The 18,150-nt window shown below is 39.2% G+C and overlaps 1 protein-coding gene across 1 annotated transcript; it reads left to right on the forward strand.

Moving 5' to 3' along the window:
• Window positions 1–1,065: 1,065 nt before the first annotated feature.
• Window positions 1,066–17,724, forward strand: slc17a6b (solute carrier family 17 member 6b). Its single transcript, XM_006780244.3, has 12 exons — window positions 1,066–1,769; window positions 3,848–4,103; window positions 4,965–5,083; window positions 6,774–6,888; window positions 8,064–8,151; window positions 8,265–8,351; window positions 8,760–8,902; window positions 9,097–9,246; window positions 10,420–10,552; window positions 10,907–11,017; window positions 13,467–13,594; window positions 14,327–17,724. The coding sequence occupies exons 1-12, from the start codon at window positions 1,696–1,698 to the stop codon at window positions 14,666–14,668; spliced, it is 1,746 nt and encodes a 581-aa protein (XP_006780307.1). The 5' UTR covers window positions 1,066–1,695; the 3' UTR covers window positions 14,669–17,724.
• The last annotated feature ends 426 nt before the right edge of the window (window positions 17,725–18,150 follow it).

Consider the following 18,150-nt stretch of genomic DNA (forward strand, 5'->3'; position numbering starts at 1 on the left):
TTTTCATATATTCAACTGAAGAAAGGGGAACAAATTCTGTGTTTTTGTGTCAGGCTGCTTGTAACAAAGTGTCTCAAGATAGAATATATCTTTGGTTCTTTGCTGAGTTGTCTGTTATATGTAGACAACTCACTGGTTCATCACTTGATTTAGGCGGCTTTTATGCTTGAATGTTAACAACAAAGAAACACTCGAGCGAAAGTCTTGCTCCTTTGAAACGTGTGCACTTTCATCAGGTCAGTGTAAGAACTATGCACACTGTTGCTCCGGCACATCAGTGAAGACAAACCCAGTTTTTGAATAATGACTTCAGGAGAAGCCAAATATAAACTATGATACAAATGCAATACAAACACAAAAATCTAACAACAGACACACAAAATATGCACGAATAATCTCAAAGATTGTCACACAAAAGTTTCAGACTGCTATTTTCAACCACCAGGTGTCGCTCCATACCAACAAATAAAAAGAGAGAGCCTGGTCGCTTCCCCTAGGTTGTCTGTGAATAAAATAAGATCTTCGTATTAAAGCATATTATTATTATTATTATTATTATTATTATTATTATTATTATTCGATGTATGCTTTTGAGAAAGATTTTTTTTAATTATTCTAAGATTTTCTTCATGCTTCTGTGGGAAGATGTGGTTGTCAAGGAGAGGAAAACCGGGGAGACGGCTAAATTATTGATGGATTCCTGCGTTGAGGAGCTTTTTGGAAGGCAGCACTGGGATGGGTGGGGGAGATCCACTCCTGTTCCATTGGTTTCCATAGCACCGCCCTCAGGAGATCTGCAGCTCTCATATGTACTGTTGCTGTTAATATTCGTTTTTTCTTCAAAGTGTTAAAAAAACACAAGTTGATATAAAATAGCTTCATTTAGTTTCATATTTCAGCTGATAAATAAAGAGACGGATTGAGCTATAAAGCAGCTCCTTCTCTTCCCCTCACTATTTTTTTAAAAATTTGCTATTAGACACAGGCTCATTTAGCCTTTATAGCGTCTATATATAAATATATAGACATGGCGTTTGTGGGCATGTTGTGTTTTGCGTGTGGCCTTTATTTGGGCTGAGCAGCTGGCCAGATGTTTGGACGCGGAGCGCTGCTGTCGCTGACCTCGGTGCTGAACGCGACGTCAGATGAACCTGCGCTCACCACTGGAGACACGATACAGCCTCACTCGCTCTTTGATTTATTGAAGCCACTCCAAACGCCCACTCCCGCTTTCTGAACTTTAACTTTTGTTTTGTTGGATTTTTTTTAATTATTTCATATCCATCATTCATTAGCTCTGTTCCCCCCCTCTCTCTTTCCTTTTTGGGTGCGAAGAGAGATCCATATCGCTCCACGACGCCGGCTATCAATTTTTTCGCTCGCTTTCGTCGTGATGGCACTTGGCTTGGCTACTGTACGCCAGGCAGGAGATGAGTTGGTGGTGGATGAAGGCGAACTGCTCGCTTGATCCCCCCTTTTTACACCAGGCTCTTTTCGCCTCTGCGCTTTCAGCCTAGCGCTGAGAATTATTCCCGGCTGTTGGATCGTCGCCTTCCTTGTGGGCTCATTTTTTTTTCGTAATTTCGTTTGTTGTTTTCCTTGCAGCCGCTGCAGTCCAGCCATCCTGCGCTGTAACATGACGCCTGAACAGTAAAACAAATATTGAGAAAACAGGCCTGCATTCAGAAACTGGATATGGAGTCAGTAAAGACAAAAGCAACGGCGGGGGTGAAGGAATTTGCGGGAAAGACCCTGGGTCATATGTACAGGTAAGGACGGGCTTTTCTTTTTGTGGTTAAATCTGGACAACAGCGCGTTTGAAACCGTCTGAGCCCAAAATGCGATTATTTGTATGCTGGATTTTAACAAGGCACGACGTGTGGGTCCAGAGGGCACCCAGCACTGTCTCACAACTTACAGGGATGCTTAGTCACGCCTCTAGAAGAAAATAAGAAAATTATGCAATCAAATCTGTGTGTGTGTGTGTGTGTGTGTGTGTGTGTGTGTGTGTGTGTGTGTGTGTGTGTGTGTGTGTGTGTGTGTGTGTGTGTGTGTGTTTGTTGCTGGCAAGGGTATGGATGCCACTAGATCCTGATGCAGGGGCCTGCACATGAATCTGATTGGCAGATTAGGTTAAAGAGGACGCGCAGGCCACGCGAGAAATTTGTGGGACTCCACTCGTGATTTTTAAAGCATTTCACGATGTCGTTATAACCAAATGAAAGGAAATTCTGTTCATTTGAATCATTTGAATCTACAGCCATCGCTTTGATTAATTCAGCACCTGGATATGTGTGTGTGTCTTTTCTTTAATGTTGATGTTTGGTGATTTAAAAAAAAACATTTTATTTATTTTGTATTTATTTTTGAGTGTTCAGCAGAATGAATGCGTTTTTAGACTTTCCGCTATATCCACATCGGGCCTATTCCATTGCGAATTCATCTTCTCCGCCTTACATACCCTTGCACCGAGTGCGTACTCAAATCTGCAGGAGAAATGGAATTAAACCGATTTTCGTTAAACATCAGTGGCTCTATGTATCCTCTCTGGCTTTACCCCCTGAACCAGGTCTTATGTTTCACCCCAAATACACGTATTTAATTCTAATATTCTGCTGTCCCTTTTATTTAACTTGGAATGTCTTCATTCGTTTGCAGAGACGGAGATTTACATGTTTTGATAACATTTTAGATTTAGATAATTAACTGATTGCGACAAACGCGATTTTCCTGGACAGAAAAAAATTAATACATAAAAAAGAAAAGCACGAGGAGTTTGAGGAAAGCCCACAGACTGGTTGTCTGCAGGCTGGAGCTGCTGCTCGGTCCCTGAATGCTAATGAGTGTGAAAGCGAGCTGGGTGCTGCAATGCGGTACAGTCAGGGGCATATTCGACTTAATTCTGCTCTACAAGGGGAACCTTCATTCTCGTTTCCCATTAGAAGCTTTCCCCCCTCTTAGAGCAAATAAAAGCATCAAATTTATTTTTTTAATTCGTTGTATGAGTCGTCTGACTAGAGCCTCACAGACATGCTGTCCTCAGTGTGAGGAAATGCTCTCCATAATGTAAATACATCACAGAGGCCTAAACCTCCCACTACCTCTCTCTCATTATGGTGATCCTACAGGAAATGCTTCCAGGATTTACTTGACTGTTTGACAAGACGTCTCAGACAGTATCCTGGTCACACCCACACACACACTCCCAAGCATCCAGCCCCTACTAAAATATTCATGCTAAATGGAAATATTAATGGGCCTCCATGAAAGACAGAAAAAAATCTGTTGTTTTTATGTGTATACATTTGAGAACCTTAATTTCATGTGGTGTTAGTTTACTGAGGGGATCCGCAGATAGTGTTATTCTTAAGCGGTAGAAATCAAGATAACTGGACTTTTTTGGTTAGTGAAGAAGCTTCACCTCCCATCCAAGAGAGAGAGTCCCAGGTATTTACCCTGTGGACAAAGGGTGGGTTAGATCCACCTCCAAAGGGACAACCTCATTAGACAATAAATACCTGGGACTCTCCATCAGTTTTCAGAACGACCCCCCCCCCCCCCCCCAAAAAAAAAAAAAAAAAACAAACAAAAACAACAACAACAACAAACAAACAGAAAAAACAAAACCAAAACAAAAAACCTTGTGGAGGTGGATGAGGTGTGAAATCTCTCCATGAACCTTAAGAAAGAAAGAAAGAAAGAAAGAAAGAAAGAAAGAAAGAAAGAAAGAAAGAAAGAAAGAAAGAGAAATAATCCCAGTTGGCTTTATTTCAATCGCCTAAGACTGCCATGACCTGGATGACTGAGGATCTACACAGACAGAGTTATCACCCCCTGGTTGTTGCAGGGTTATAGAAAGGAGGCAGAAAACCGGGGAAGTGATCGAGCTCACGGAAGATGGAAGGCCACGGGAGGCCGCTGAGAAGAAACCTCCGCTGTGCGACTGCAAGTGCTTCGGCCTGCCCCGCCGCTACATTATCGCCATCATGAGCGGCCTGGGCTTCTGCATCTCCTTCGGCATCCGATGCAACCTGGGCGTGGCCATAGTGGGCATGGTCAACAACAGCACGGTTCACCAGAACGGCAAGATCATCATCAAAGAGGTGTGGCAAAGCGAGCGAGCGAGTACACCGTGTACAGACGAGGCACATCACGGCACATGGTTATTAAAACGAGTTTCTCTGCACATGATAAATGAGAAACACGTAAAGGCCTTCTATTGCTGGCACACTAGGCCGTGAAATAACCTCCCTCTAAGTTTAAATGAACCACGGTAGTCATTTCTACAGAGCTTTAGTATACATACATCTGTGTGCAGGGAAAGTAAATCCAAAAGTGCGCCAGAGATGCTCCTGATTTAAATGGCACCAGGCCTTCACAGCTTACACAGGATATTCTTAGGATTAAATAGCATGCATTGATGGTTCAATAAGATTTAAGATCAGTAGCGTCACTGTTTCCTGTGTATGGTGTAATAAATTACGTAGAACAGTGTCAGTGTCATGATGTAAAAGCCAGTCTTTTTCTTAAAGGGATATTACATACAAAAGGTGCATTAAAAATGTCTGACTATTTCGGACAATTTCTATAAAACATGTATTTAGTATACATCCTGACCCCTATATTATACATTTGCATTATCTCAAATCTCGTCCAATATTCGTCTTTACCAAAAAAGCCAAACTGTTACATATAACTAGATTGCTTTATATATTTTTTTTTTTACGGGGAAATTAGTTGCTTTAGTAATCAGATCAATGAAAATCCAGTCGAAATAAACACGTGCAGGCCTTTATTTAAAAAGGCCCCCGTTTAGATTTATTCTTCGATAGAGTAAATTCGTTCATTTCTTGGTTAATTAGCCACAATAGAGCTCACATGCAACACATGTACATTTTTCCAAAGCGCATAGCCCACTTGTTCATTTTAACTCCACTGTTTTTGTTTTCCATATTATCTGCCAGAAAGCCAAGTTCAACTGGGATCCAGAGACGGTGGGAATGATTCACGGATCTTTTTTCTGGGGCTATATCGTGACACAAATCCCGGGAGGATATATATCCTCCAGGCTGGCAGCGAACAGGTAGGCGGCACCTCCCCTGAATTACCATAAATACGACACAGCTATATTCAGTCGGCAGATTTTCGTGATTTGGTGTTGGGTATTAAAAGAATTGTTTGAACAATTGGCGTGACTTTCGTTTCCTCTTACTCCCTTTGTCTATTCATTTCTATATTTGCAATTTTTTTTTATCAACAGTGGGAAAACAAAAAACCGTTCAGGCGGGGAGTGGAATAAAATCACATCCGATTAAAAAGAATAATAAAACCAAATACAGCCAAAAGCAGGCATAAAAATATCCGTGTCTGAACTGTGAAACGGATGAGCAGGTCACGGTTATGTGCAGAGCATCTCTGCACAAAGGGAGCAGACAGTCTGCAGCTCTGAAGTGATGCAGAGCTGCAGGGAGGGCACTGGGCTGGCAGGCCTGCAGCTCCTGGTGTCAGGGCTTTCTGCCACCTGTTAATGAGCTCCCTAGGGGGAGCCGGGTCTAATCTGTCGCTCTCTCAGGGCATGGATACCAGACCCGGTCCTGTCGCCAAAGGCTTTAATTCACATGAGCACTGCCAAAATGCGTCAGTCATTATAATTACGTTAAACTGCAGATACTGTATGCTGTCATATCAACAACACGGCACACATTTTAGTGGATAGACGTTGATATAGTACCAAACATTTCTCATCCAATCATTTTGCTCAAATAAAACGGAAATTGTTCTTTTAAATGATATTTTTGTGATGTTTTTATTTAGGGCCCGCGACTTTTACAATCGTATCTCCCTGCAGTCCGTTTGTGTGATTGACACGAGGATGTAAGCGAATCAATCGGTCTCGTGCTCAACACTAGTCTCCACCGGATTAGGGCTTGTCCCCCCACGTGCGGAGGAGAGGGGCGGGGGAGGGTGGGACGTGACAAAAATGAGAAATAGCTGTGTGTTCGGCCTTGCTCTGCTTGCTCACCTGCTCCCTCCTAAAAATAAAGATGGAAAAATATGGCCTATCTATAAAATAAAAATAAAATAAAATAGCGATAATAAAAGCATTCCTGTTTCTACAACCTTCCATGTAAGCTTTAATATTTCAGAATAAGCAGTGCTAGGGCTAAATTTAACAGCCTGATGAATAATTAGCCTGCATGAATCTTTTCTCCCCCGAGTTATAATGCAGAACAGTCATCGGTTAATTGTCCTCTTCGCTCTCAGTCAGCATCAAAACTAAAATTAAACGCCATTCTTCAGGAGAAACACGTCTCGAGCTGTACGAAAGCGAAAACGGTTGCTAAGCGACACGTGACGTGGTCATTTACGGGGTGTTGCTTCTTCAAATATTCATTTACATGACGTCAAAGAGCGCGTGTAAGGCAGAGCCAATCAAATCCGAGGACCGGCGAACAGACCTGCATCCACAAGTCTCCTCAGGTGCAGTGATGGTTTAAAGCTGAAATGGAAGGTTTCGGCTTTTTCCAGCAAAACAAAGTAAAAACAAAGAGATTTAAAATTACCATTGGAACACATACTATTTTTTGTTTGTTTTATGGATTTGCTTTACTATGAGTGTCTGGAAAAACCGGGCATTATTCACCCAAAAAGCACGCTGTCGACTGATGTGATACTTGATTAATAAAATGTGTTGCCATACGTTCAGCACAGTTAATAATGAGGCGCTTTGCTATGATTGAAATTTAAAACGCTGGTCATTGTGATATTTTCAGGGTATTTGGTGCAGCCATCGTCCTCACCTCCACTCTCAACATGTTCATTCCCTCGGCTGCCCGAGTCCACTATGGGTGTGTCATATTTGTCAGAATATTACAAGGACTGGTGGAGGTAAGACACTGTCAGAGGTGCGTCACAGCAGTCTATGTTTTATTTTATGTTATTTTAGTTTTTTTTTATTGTGTGCATGAATAAAAAATCAGCAATGAATTTATTCTCTCACTTTATTCGCTCACTGTATAATTTTAGTTCCGGAGAGAATAAAGAGTATGGCGCGCAGTTCAATGAAATGCGAGATGCACTGTATTGATCCAGTCCACTCCAACTGGTTTCATGGCTTTGTCCAGCTCATTTTTCTTTCCTTTATTGTGCCTTTTTGTATCCTGGATACAAACAACAGTAAAGTGATCCTGCAGAGATGGATAATGGGGAAAATGTTGATTTGCAGAGGGATATCAATCCTCCTGGCTTTGTAGTGAAATTAGACTCTCATGTTGATGAAATATACCTATTGGAGTAAAAAACATGGAGGGCTTATAATGTGGTTCTCACATGGGCTATAAAGTCTGTTGCGATAGATATAAACATACAAAGATACAGCTTTTCCTGGACATATAAACACGTGGTAATGTACACAGTTAATTTCCTTAAAGACCAGCGGGCCCTACTGTAAGGAAGCCTGCAGACTGGATTTAAAATCAGTGAAGTTTGTTCAAATTAGAGGCAGATTAGCATTTAATGTCTGCAGGCCTGTTTTGCTTCTTGAACAGCTCATCAGGTCATCACGGTGCTGAGCTGTTTGTTCATGGTAATTACAAGGGCGAAAATGTTAATTTTGATTACTTATGACATGTCTATCGGTTCAGATTCAAGTCTAACTGGGTATTCCAAATGGACTTTTAACACATCCTAAACCTGAAAATATCTGTATTCATATACATATAATAATACATCTGTATAATAATTTGAATATGGTTTGGTCTAGAAATCCTGAAAGCCTTTCCTGTTATAATAGTATTCATACAGTAGCTTACAAAACAAGTGCAAGCTAATGAAAGTACATGCTCTGCAATTGTGCCATTGTTCAAATCTTGCAATATTTTTCACACAGACTATATAGATTGGCTACATTTAAATAATCCCTCTGGCCTCTGGGAGACAAGAGTACATGCATCTCTATAACAACAATAGCTTAGAAGACCAGGCCAAAGTGCAGAGAGTTGCACTGATGATTATTGTTTTACTGTAACAAATGAAAACAGACTGTTCGTTGTGGTTGGCTTTAGGGAGTGACCTACCCAGCCTGTCATGGGATCTGGAGTAAATGGGCGCCGCCATTAGAAAGGAGTCGTCTGGCCACCCTCTCATTCTGTGGTAAATACATTTGTGTCTGTTTCTCCTTCTAGATTCAGATATGATTTGTTAAACTTTGCTTTACTTTGATGATGTCTGTCCTTGCAAGCACTGAATCGCTTTCTCCTTGCCAGGCTCCTATGCTGGTGCTGTGATTGCAATGCCTCTGGCTGGGGTCTTGGTTCAGTATACAGGATGGTCCTCAGTGTTCTATGTCTACGGTAAGACTGTAAGACTCAATGAGGGACTGCATGGGATAGGCATGCATATTGATGCAAAAAGAACTGGAGATAAATTTTTATATATGAAAAATACATGTAGGTTATAAATGTAACTGTTTTTAAGCTTGGCTAAAACCTAAGAGACTTCAGTGAAAGTCAAATGGATTTAGCCAGGCAGACTATGTATTGATTTTTTCCCCCCTGATGTTTTGGTGTGTCAATAAATAACCCCCATGTCTTTCTCTGTGGACTGGATACAGTTAGCTTTCCTGTCTGGCTTTTATTCTCTCAGGCATTTTAGAAAGATCAGGCTGCCAGAGTCTCTGCATGTGCTTACTGCTGAGGTCAAAATTAATTGCAATGCTTCTTCTGTACACCTTCTGACTTGTAATTTCTCCGTACAAACAGGATGCTTTGGCATCTTCTGGTATATGTTCTGGATCTTGGTGTCTTATGAGAGCCCTGCTGAACATCCAACCATCACTGATGAGGAACGCTGCTACATTGAGGAGAGCATTGGAGAGAGTGCCAAGCTAACAGGACCTGCAGAGGTGAGGGGACACCGTCAAAAACCTGGGCTTAAGTAACCTCACAAAATACCCCGTTTTTAGCCTCTTTTTTTATTTTTCATTTTTTTTTGTAAGAAGCATTACAAAAATATGAACACAGTTCCAGAAACTGTCAGTCGGGTAAAGCTCTTTACCTTTACGTGAACACAACCATCATTTTTCTTAATCTTTCCCAGAAATTCAAGACACCCTGGAGGAAGTTCTTCACCTCTATGCCTGTCTATGCAATTATTGTGGCCAACTTCTGCAGGAGCTGGACATTTTACCTGCTGCTGATCAGCCAGCCTGCATATTTTGAAGAAGTGTTTGGTTTTGAGATAAGCAAGGTGAGCTTACAAAAAAATGTCATAAGACAACCAAAAAAAGAAAAAAGAATAGAGACATGAAAGATTAAAGTCGTAAAGAAAACCCCTCACCACTCAGATTCAGTCTGTTTAAAGCTGAGAGTGACCCTTTGCTCTTGGACAGATTCATTGATTTATTATGAGAATCAGTGTGAGTGCAGCTGGTGGCCAATAGTTCTCTCTCATGAACAAAGTAACTAACAAAGTGATGCAATATACATTTCCACTATATATCCATGCTTATCTTTTAAGGCCTGTGTGAACTTTTTCAGATGATGAAATAAAAAAACACACCAAAGCAACTGTAACTTCAACAGGTTTAAATTTAAAAAACAAACTGCACTGTAGTTATTTTATATATTACACAGAATCTCTTAGAGCAAGGATGTCAAGTTCATTTTACAATAAGGGCCACAAACAATCCACTTTAATCTTAAGTGAGTGAAAGGTTTAATTATGTGGGGATTAAATTACATATTTAATCCCTGTGATATATTAATGTGAGGTAAAGAAGTGCAATTTCAACAGCATGTGTCAGTTTTTCTACATGATATTGTAGGTCAGTGCCGGGAATGTCCTGTAGTTTTAAAACATTGTTTTTTTGTCAATTGATGAAAATTTTACTTGTTTTTAACTGAAATTTCTATATTAGACAGTAAAAAACTAGAACTTTTCAGTAATTTAATTGTTTATCTTTTAATTAACTACTTTGGTGTAGCATGAATGGCTGTGGGGAGGTCTTTATCAACAGAAAAAGGTATAAAATGTAGAAATATACAGTTAAAAGTCCAAAAATGTATGCCCTTCATCTTATTTTAGTGACTTTCAAATCAGAAATTTGTTATTTGCTCTATAAGACCAATATATGCTCAAAGTGTGTTTGAGTGTGATCCTTATTAGCTGCTCATTCCCTCAAACATTCATTTGACAAAGTATGAAAATGCATTAAAAACAGGGATATTTCCTATTTTCTGCTCAGCTACTTTGAATAAGTGAGAAAATACGAATAATGAAAAATACAAATATAGAATGTCCTAAATTGTAGAGCCTTTTAAAAATTAATGGAGAAACATCTTCAATAGTATAAATCTTCATCTATTATACTGGCATTCAGCTGTGCATCTAATTTTATTGATTTTCTGTATGTGACTTTAGGTCGGTGCACTTTCTGCCCTCCCCCACTTGGTGATGACCATCATTGTGCCCATTGGTGGCCAGCTGGCCGACTACCTGCGCAGCAAGAACATCCTGACAACTACCACTGTCAGGAAAATCATGAACTGTGGAGGTGAGAAGTCTGAACCGAGGATGAAATCAAAAATTTCCACACCTCTCTTTGCACGGCTGCAGGGTGTTACTTTGATGGTGTCAGATCCATAGTGTTGTTTTTAAGGTGCTCGTAACGGCCAGCTGGGCTGCAGAGATGGTTTTGTTTATATTTTTTGGTAAAAATCTATCTGTTCAATACTTCAGTACACGGGTTGACTCACTGATTGTGACTGTGCATTGATTTCATATCTGACACTTGTGTAATTGAGTGCGGATCATGTATCACGCTTAATTCAATTGGCACCACAATGACCAACTGCCCGTGGGCTCTGTTTGTGCTTGTGTGTGTGACACTACTGTCTCTCCCTGCCAGGATTTGGCATGGAGGCCACGTTGCTACTGGTGGTAGGATATTCCCACAGCAAAGGGGTGGCGATCTCCTTCCTCGTGCTTGCAGTGGGCTTCAGTGGATTTGCTATATCAGGTTAGTAGGCGTAAAAAGATCAGAATATATGTGGTATGAAACAAGAAGTAAATTAAAAGTGATTAAATAATGTAATCACTGTTTAGATTTAGCTTTATTTCATTTAATGTTTAATGATTTGGGGCTTCAGTGAAAAGGATAACAAGCTAGACAAATAATAAATATACTTGTAAGCAACACTTGGTGCTACTGCACTGCTTTTAGAGACAATTTATAAAATGACCCAGAGCTTACAAAGAAAGTGTGCACTTTTTTAAACATTAATACAGCAGCAATCAGCTGCCCTTTATGGCCAAAGGTATTGGGCCAAGCCTCTTAATCCTTCAATTCAGGTATTTTTATTTGTTTACCCTTTATGTAATCAGAAAGTCCTTTCAGATTAGCATCTCTTTTTTCAGGGGAGTCCTGCCCAAGAAGGCCCACCATTACAATGTTACAGTGTTTCAAATTAAAAATAAAATATAACATCAACATACATAAAACAAGTCATAGTCAAAATAATACAAGGACAAGCTGGAGAATGCTCTGAACTCACATAGGGAGACAAAATCATTCCACTTCTATGTGCTCTGATGGTTATTCTATGACCAAGGTGCAAAACAAGAGAGCGCTGTTCTACCCAGTTCAGACAAATTCAACCCAGTTACCCCAAGAGTATACAATCAGTCCTCTTTACAAGTGAGGTCATTCTGAAGTGCTCAGTGAATCAAGCACAGTACTGTAATACAACGTTACCACAGCAAAAAGGCAGTTTATGAAATTTCTTCCCTCCTAGTTCTTCTATGAACAACTGTTAAGTGGGATTATTGCAAAGTGGAAGTGTTTAGGAACCACAGCAACTGAGCCACAAAGTGTCAGACCACGTAAAGTTACAGAGTAGTGTTGACAGTCTAGCAGGCGCTCTTTTGAGGCACATCATCAAGCCCAACCGATGTTCAAGGGGCTGTTAATTATATTAATAATAAAAGCCAATATTACGTATTTGCCACTATATTGTATCAAATTTTTAACGGCAAATAAAAATAAAATCCTAAAGAAGAGATGAGAGAAAAACCCTTTGATCACTCTGCAAGGACACAACAAACACCTAACTCAAGCTTAATCGGGCAGAATGCAAAAGAGTGATTAATGACTTGCTTTGATAACAGACGACATATATTTTAAAACTACATTGTTGGGTTATCTTAGTAAGGACTCATAAATAACTACACATAACAGTTGTTAGGAAACTCCTGTAACAAAAATAAATATCAGCCGAACAAATATATATATGCCTAATATCAGTCTACCAGATATTGGTCAGCTCCTGTATGTGTGATGTTGAAGGCAGCTCGGTACTTTTGTCTATATAATATATGTACAGTAAGGATTTGATGGAGTCATTGCGCGCTCAGCAGAGATCATAGTGACACTCCCTCTGTGCGTGTTGTATTACAATTTCTGTGCCTTTGTTTCCATTCAGGTCAGTTTCAGAGTCTGCTCTCTGTTTCACCTCAATCTCAAATTAGAATTTTGTCCGAAATAATTGTCATTCAGTTTGTTTTTAAGACTACTATAGGCTGGCGGTTGTGGCTTTGAGTTTTGGTTGCCTTTTGGACTTTATTTACAACTTCTTGGTTGAATGAGGCATAAAATAAGACGACATGTGACAGATGTGCTGATTTGTTTTGGTATTAAATGCTGTTGCTCTGTGTTCTATATTTGATGCTAGAGCTAGGAGAATGTTAGCATACCACAATGAGTAGAACCAGGAGAAACAGCGAGTGTGGCTTTCTCCAGCGTTTTAAAAATAAAACAAGCATTTATTAAGCTAATTAACGCATCATATCGTGTCTATTTAATTCATAATAAATAAAAGTGTTTATTTATTATTTCTTAGCTAAGTACAGTGACTTCAAGTTGGATATTTGGACAAAAGACTATAAAAATGACCTTTGTGCATGGAAATTATCCATAATTAGAAAGCTGTGGAGAGTAAAAGTAGAAATTTAATTTCATTAATGATCCTAAACCTTAAGGCCAGCTATTCATTCAACAGCTGTTGTCATGTTTATGCTCAGTTATAGAAGCTGCAGATATCTGTGACTACGTGCAAAATCAGTTTCTTGCTGGTGTTCTCCAGCTTTCTCCGAGAGTGTTTAATAATTCAGTGCTAGCTGTCTCGGGAGACTTGCCAGGCAGGCGGCGTGCAGCAGCTCACGAGGACACTTACTCATTCAGCTAGTCAGAGTGGGGGAGGAGGTCGTGTGGCGAGTTGGTGCCTATTTCTGCAACAAGATGGTCACCATTTGTGCTACTTTTATCTGTAACTGTGTCATGCATCAGTTGCCTTTTATACTTTACTCATAGCATTTACCCTTTCTGTATCAAACTGGCCTTTAAATTATGTTAACCAGGCTTGTAGCTCACAAAGATAAAATCTTTTTTGTTGTTGTTGTTTTGCTGTCAGGCTTCAATGTCAATCACCTGGATATTGCTCCGCGTTATGCCAGTATCCTAATGGGCATCTCTAATGGTGTGGGCACCTTATCTGGCATGGTGTGCCCGCTGATTGTTGGTGCTATGACAAAGCACAAGGTAAGGGCTTTTCCTCCAAATGTGACAGAATCATGAAAATCATACATTTCAAATGTGTGCAAAAATTAATAAATAACTCTGAAGTTTACTTTAATTTTCCCTGCTTGACATTAAAAAGCATACAGCATACCTTTCATTAATGGCAACATTTGCATAAACAGTTAAAGAAATAACAGCATGTTATACATTTGCTGTAGAAGTACAGAGAAGTTATACTTCACCCAGACATTTACAAATTCAATTTAATTCAGTTTTATTTATACAAGAACAAAATTGCACTACAGTTACCTCGAGGCGTTTTGTCTTCTAAGGTAAAGACAATAACAATAAGACAGAAATGGCCTAAATCTGCATGCAATGACCTTGTAGTTTTTTGCACGTAGCTATATGAGTATACTATATATGTATTACTATATATGAGTAAACTCTAGAAATGTCTTGATTATCTATTATTTATTTAAATAAATAAGACTAAGATCATCCCTCTGGAAGCTAGCCCACAAAAGTATAAAGTTACTTTTACTTCTTGGTACCATGATTAAGTATCGTTTTCTACATGGACTGATATCATTTCTACACATAATTTGATGCGTGCAGCCACAGATTTACAAAGTAGACACATTTTAAATATTTCTCCAATACTCTGCTCCAGGGTCACAAATATTAAACAGGCTAATTGTTGGTATGATCAGCGTATTTATGAAAACACAATTTTTTTTCTTCCCTCTTCAGACCAGAGAGGAGTGGCAGTACGTATTCCTCATAGCCTCCTTGGTGCATTATGGAGGCGTGATCTTCTACGGCCTTTTTGCATCAGGAGAAAAACAGCCGTGGGCTGACCCGGAACTGACCAGTGAGGAGAAGTGTGGCTTCATTGATGAGGACGAGCTGGCAGAAGAAACAGGTGACATCACTCAGAGCTACGGTGCTTTCGGAGGGCCAGCCAAGACATATGGTGCAACCACGCAGGTGAATGGAGGCTGGGCTGCCAGCTGGGAGAAGACAGAGGAGTATGTCCAGGACGAAGCGCAGGGAGGAGGCTATGGATACAGGCAGGATGAGGGATACTCCTAAACCAAACACGCACTCACTGATATATGAGTAGGTTTATTTTCCTGAGTGTCAGATTTAGTCTTAAAATTATCTACAAATGATAAACAAGAAAACCTACAATCCGTTGTCGTATTGATTGCACAAATTCTAAAGAAAACAAATAAAAAATGCAAAAAAAAAAAAAAAGATCAACTCAATGTTAAAATGAGATCATATAAATAACTAAAGCTATTCGATTAATAGAGGTGTAACACATATCAAATTGGCAGTCTGTTAATGTATTATTATGCATATTAATGATAGATATATTTATTTGGAGTCCAACTGTGTATAAACATGAACATTTTCATCCCATCAGCTACGGTTTCCTGACCACACTGAAGCCTGTAGAAGTACATAGAAGCTGACCCTTATTAATCAAATGAACAAGTACAGTACAATGTCCTCCAAGCCAGCCATCTCAGTGTGTGAATATGTCACTGCACAATATTGTAAACAGAAACTAGACACTCTCTTGGTATAGATCGTACTGTCTCTCTCCTGAATGCACTCACAGTCGTGTGTCCTTTTTAATGCACATTACTTTTGATTTCTCATCACCAGCTTCTGTGTGTCTTGAACATGGAAGCGACCTGGTGTGGAGGCTTGAAAAGCGGCATTGTAACTTGTGATGCTCATTTAGTTACACATGCAAACGATAAAAAAATAAGTGTCCTATCTGTAATTCCTTTTGTGACCATGTACTGCTGCAGTTGAGCGTTTCTTTTTGTGTGTTTGCAGCCCGACACATCTTAGCAGTGTAGTGAAGGAATTAAGCCGCTCCCATTGTAAGACTCAGCATCACCGTCATGCCACTTAGAATGTAACTGTACCAATGCATTGTTTTAAAGATTTATCTAAAATAAAACATATATGAAAGAAATATTGTATGAATTCAGATATAGCTGGATCACAATAGTTATTGTCATATAAGACCTTATCAAGGGTTTGTGCAATAGTCTTTGGGGACCAACCAAAACAAGTATGAGAGCCTTACTATTATAGAACTGCAAACTTAATATTATTTAAAAAGAGAAGAATAAATAATAATAAGAGATATTTACAAATTTTAACAAACGGATGCATGAGGACATTTGAATGCATCATATTAAAAACTCCTGAAAGATGTTTCAGGAGTTTTAATAGATGCATGTTTCCTCACAGCATCTATTAAGAGTTTAACACAGAGGTTTAATCAGATTTGACTGACAGTAACTAAGCAATCCTTCACTACATAAATGTTGTAATGTTGCCCTTTTGTTCCCCAGCTGAACCCCGCACACATAAATCTGTCATCTTACAAGAGTGAGAAAAATGCAGGTGTTCAAAGCAAGAGGTAAAAATTGTTTACAAACATTCCCCCCAAAAAAGTATTTGTATGTTAACATACAGTATATTTTCACTTTTCATGAGATTCAGCAAAACGGGAGATTTCTATTTATATGGATGGAAAACCAAAAGCAGCACTACAGAAAGGAGACAGTTTATGCACTGATAAACAGTGTGGACGTCTGACTTATCGAAAGAAATGCAAGACAACCCAGAACCATCTGTTTGTCCTCAGTCTGCACTCACACTGACGAGATCTGAAGGGGGTTCATTTTCTTTATTTTGTCTCAAGTTGGCACTTCACAGTGTAGATGTGTGTGGCTGTGTATTTATGCATGGAACAAAGTGAAATGTGTAGTGTGTCCTTTTTTAACGTTTCTTTTTTCTTCCAAAGTTTTCCGTCTTTGTCTCAGAAACTGTTACTGTTGCTTCGATTTCTTTGCACAATTTACCAAAGGTGAAAAGCTGAGCTGGGTTTTAGCTGGAAGTCAAACATTTTTAAGGTAGTACAGACCATCAGCAGTGAGGTTCCAGCATATTGGACCTTCAGTGTGCAGGTGGCACCAAACATTACTCAGTGTACAAAGCAATAAATCCATAGTAACAGTTCTGGTCAGACATCATGAACACTCATTGCGTAACTGTTTTTTTAAAAAAAGGCATTTGTTAAACATGTCGTGTTTTTTGTGATAACAAATGTAGAAAATAAACACTTGTAAAGAAAAATATATTAAAAAAAATACATTTATAAAATATTGTACTAGAGTCCAACGCAAACGTCTTTGACAACACAAAAAGTCTAAGGAGTTTGTGAAGGGGCTGCTCACCAGATGAGAATGATAAACTGAGCTCTGCCTGAGTGGCAAATGCTCTTCCTCCTCTCCTTCTTCTTCATGTTTCTGATTTTGTTTTGCCGTGGTCCACACTGACTTTGTGCTGTTGTTGTTCTTTCACTCTCTTTCTATCCTCCTCTCTTTCTCTCTTTCTTTTCTCAGCACTATGTTGGGTTAATGTCTTTCATTCAGTGGTCGGACCCCCGATGTCTTATTACCCTCCCCTCCTCTCCTGTACAACCACTAATTCAGTGTCACAATATTCATTGACATAAAGGTTGAAACGTAAACATGCGTTTTTGAAAAATAGCAAATGTTGCAACCTGAAGTAGTAAGAAGTTTCCTGTTTTTGTGCCTCTGAAGTTAAAGTGTGAGTCTATGGCTTCTGTTGCTGTGTAAATTGAGAGGTTTGTTGATGTCAAAATGAAATACTCTATATCCTTTTTGATATAAAAAATGATGATAAACAAATCTGTTTGTGTCTCGAGTATTTGTACTGGCAACAAAGGCGAATAAATAATGCAAAATAAAATTCAGGCAACACTGAATAACTTGTTGCTTTTACTTCATGCTGATCTAGTGAAGTAGTTTGCAAAGAGTTTCTGTTTTACACATCCTGCAGGTAATGAAGCAACATCGCCTTTACTGTAGTCATGTTTCCGGCCATCTGCGGCCAGTGTTTCAGTTCTATGGTGTTATATAATACCACTGAATCGATTACTGTCAGTGATTCATAAAAAGCTACGGCACATCAGAAGCAACAATTTGTAAAATGTAGATTACTTCTAGGGAAAAAAATCTTGGATGATTGAATTTATTGTCAAACAAAAATTAAGCTTTTGACATAGCAACTCTAATAAATCCTCATACATTCTTTGTGAATTGTTGCTTTTTTTGTCTCCAATTATGAGTTTATATAGTTGATAAAGATCGGACGATAACAAATGTATCTACACGTGTCTGTACTCAGTGTCCTGGTGGATAGCTTTGCATTTAAGCGCCTTGAGGCAACTGTTGTCATGGATTGGTGCTATATAAATAAAACTGAATTGAATTGAAAATTGTCATCCAGAGGTAAATGTGGAAGATTAGAGCTTCACTTCCTGTGCTGGGTGGTGTGATGATTAAGTTTAAACCTTGATGCTCTGTCAAACGAGCACTACGTCAGTCGTGCAATCAAATAGGGTTGAACTCTCAAATGCATATTTGTGAATGTATGTTTTGTTTTGCACTGATTAAAAAAAAGGTTTGCAGTGAAGCAGGTCTGAGGACAGAAAACATTGTGTGTTTCCCCCCTCGGTG

The sequence above is a fragment of the Neolamprologus brichardi genome, chromosome 1, assembly GCF_056152115.1.
Source record: "Neolamprologus brichardi isolate AB-2024 chromosome 1, ASM5615211v1, whole genome shotgun sequence".
Taxonomy (NCBI): domain Eukaryota; kingdom Metazoa; phylum Chordata; class Actinopteri; order Cichliformes; family Cichlidae; genus Neolamprologus; species Neolamprologus brichardi.

Excerpts from the sequence above, each read along its gene's own strand:
- slc17a6b (XM_006780244.3), top strand. The coding sequence starts at position 1,696 with ATGGAGTCAGTAAAGACAAAAGCAACGGCGGGGGTGAAGGAATTTGCG. Across the intron at positions 6,889-8,063 it reads TATTACAAGGACTGGTGGAG|GGAGTGACCTACCCAGCCTG; the intron begins GTAAGACACTGT and ends GGTTGGCTTTAG. Across the intron at positions 8,152-8,264 it reads GGCCACCCTCTCATTCTGTG|GCTCCTATGCTGGTGCTGTG; the intron begins GTAAATACATTT and ends TCTCCTTGCCAG.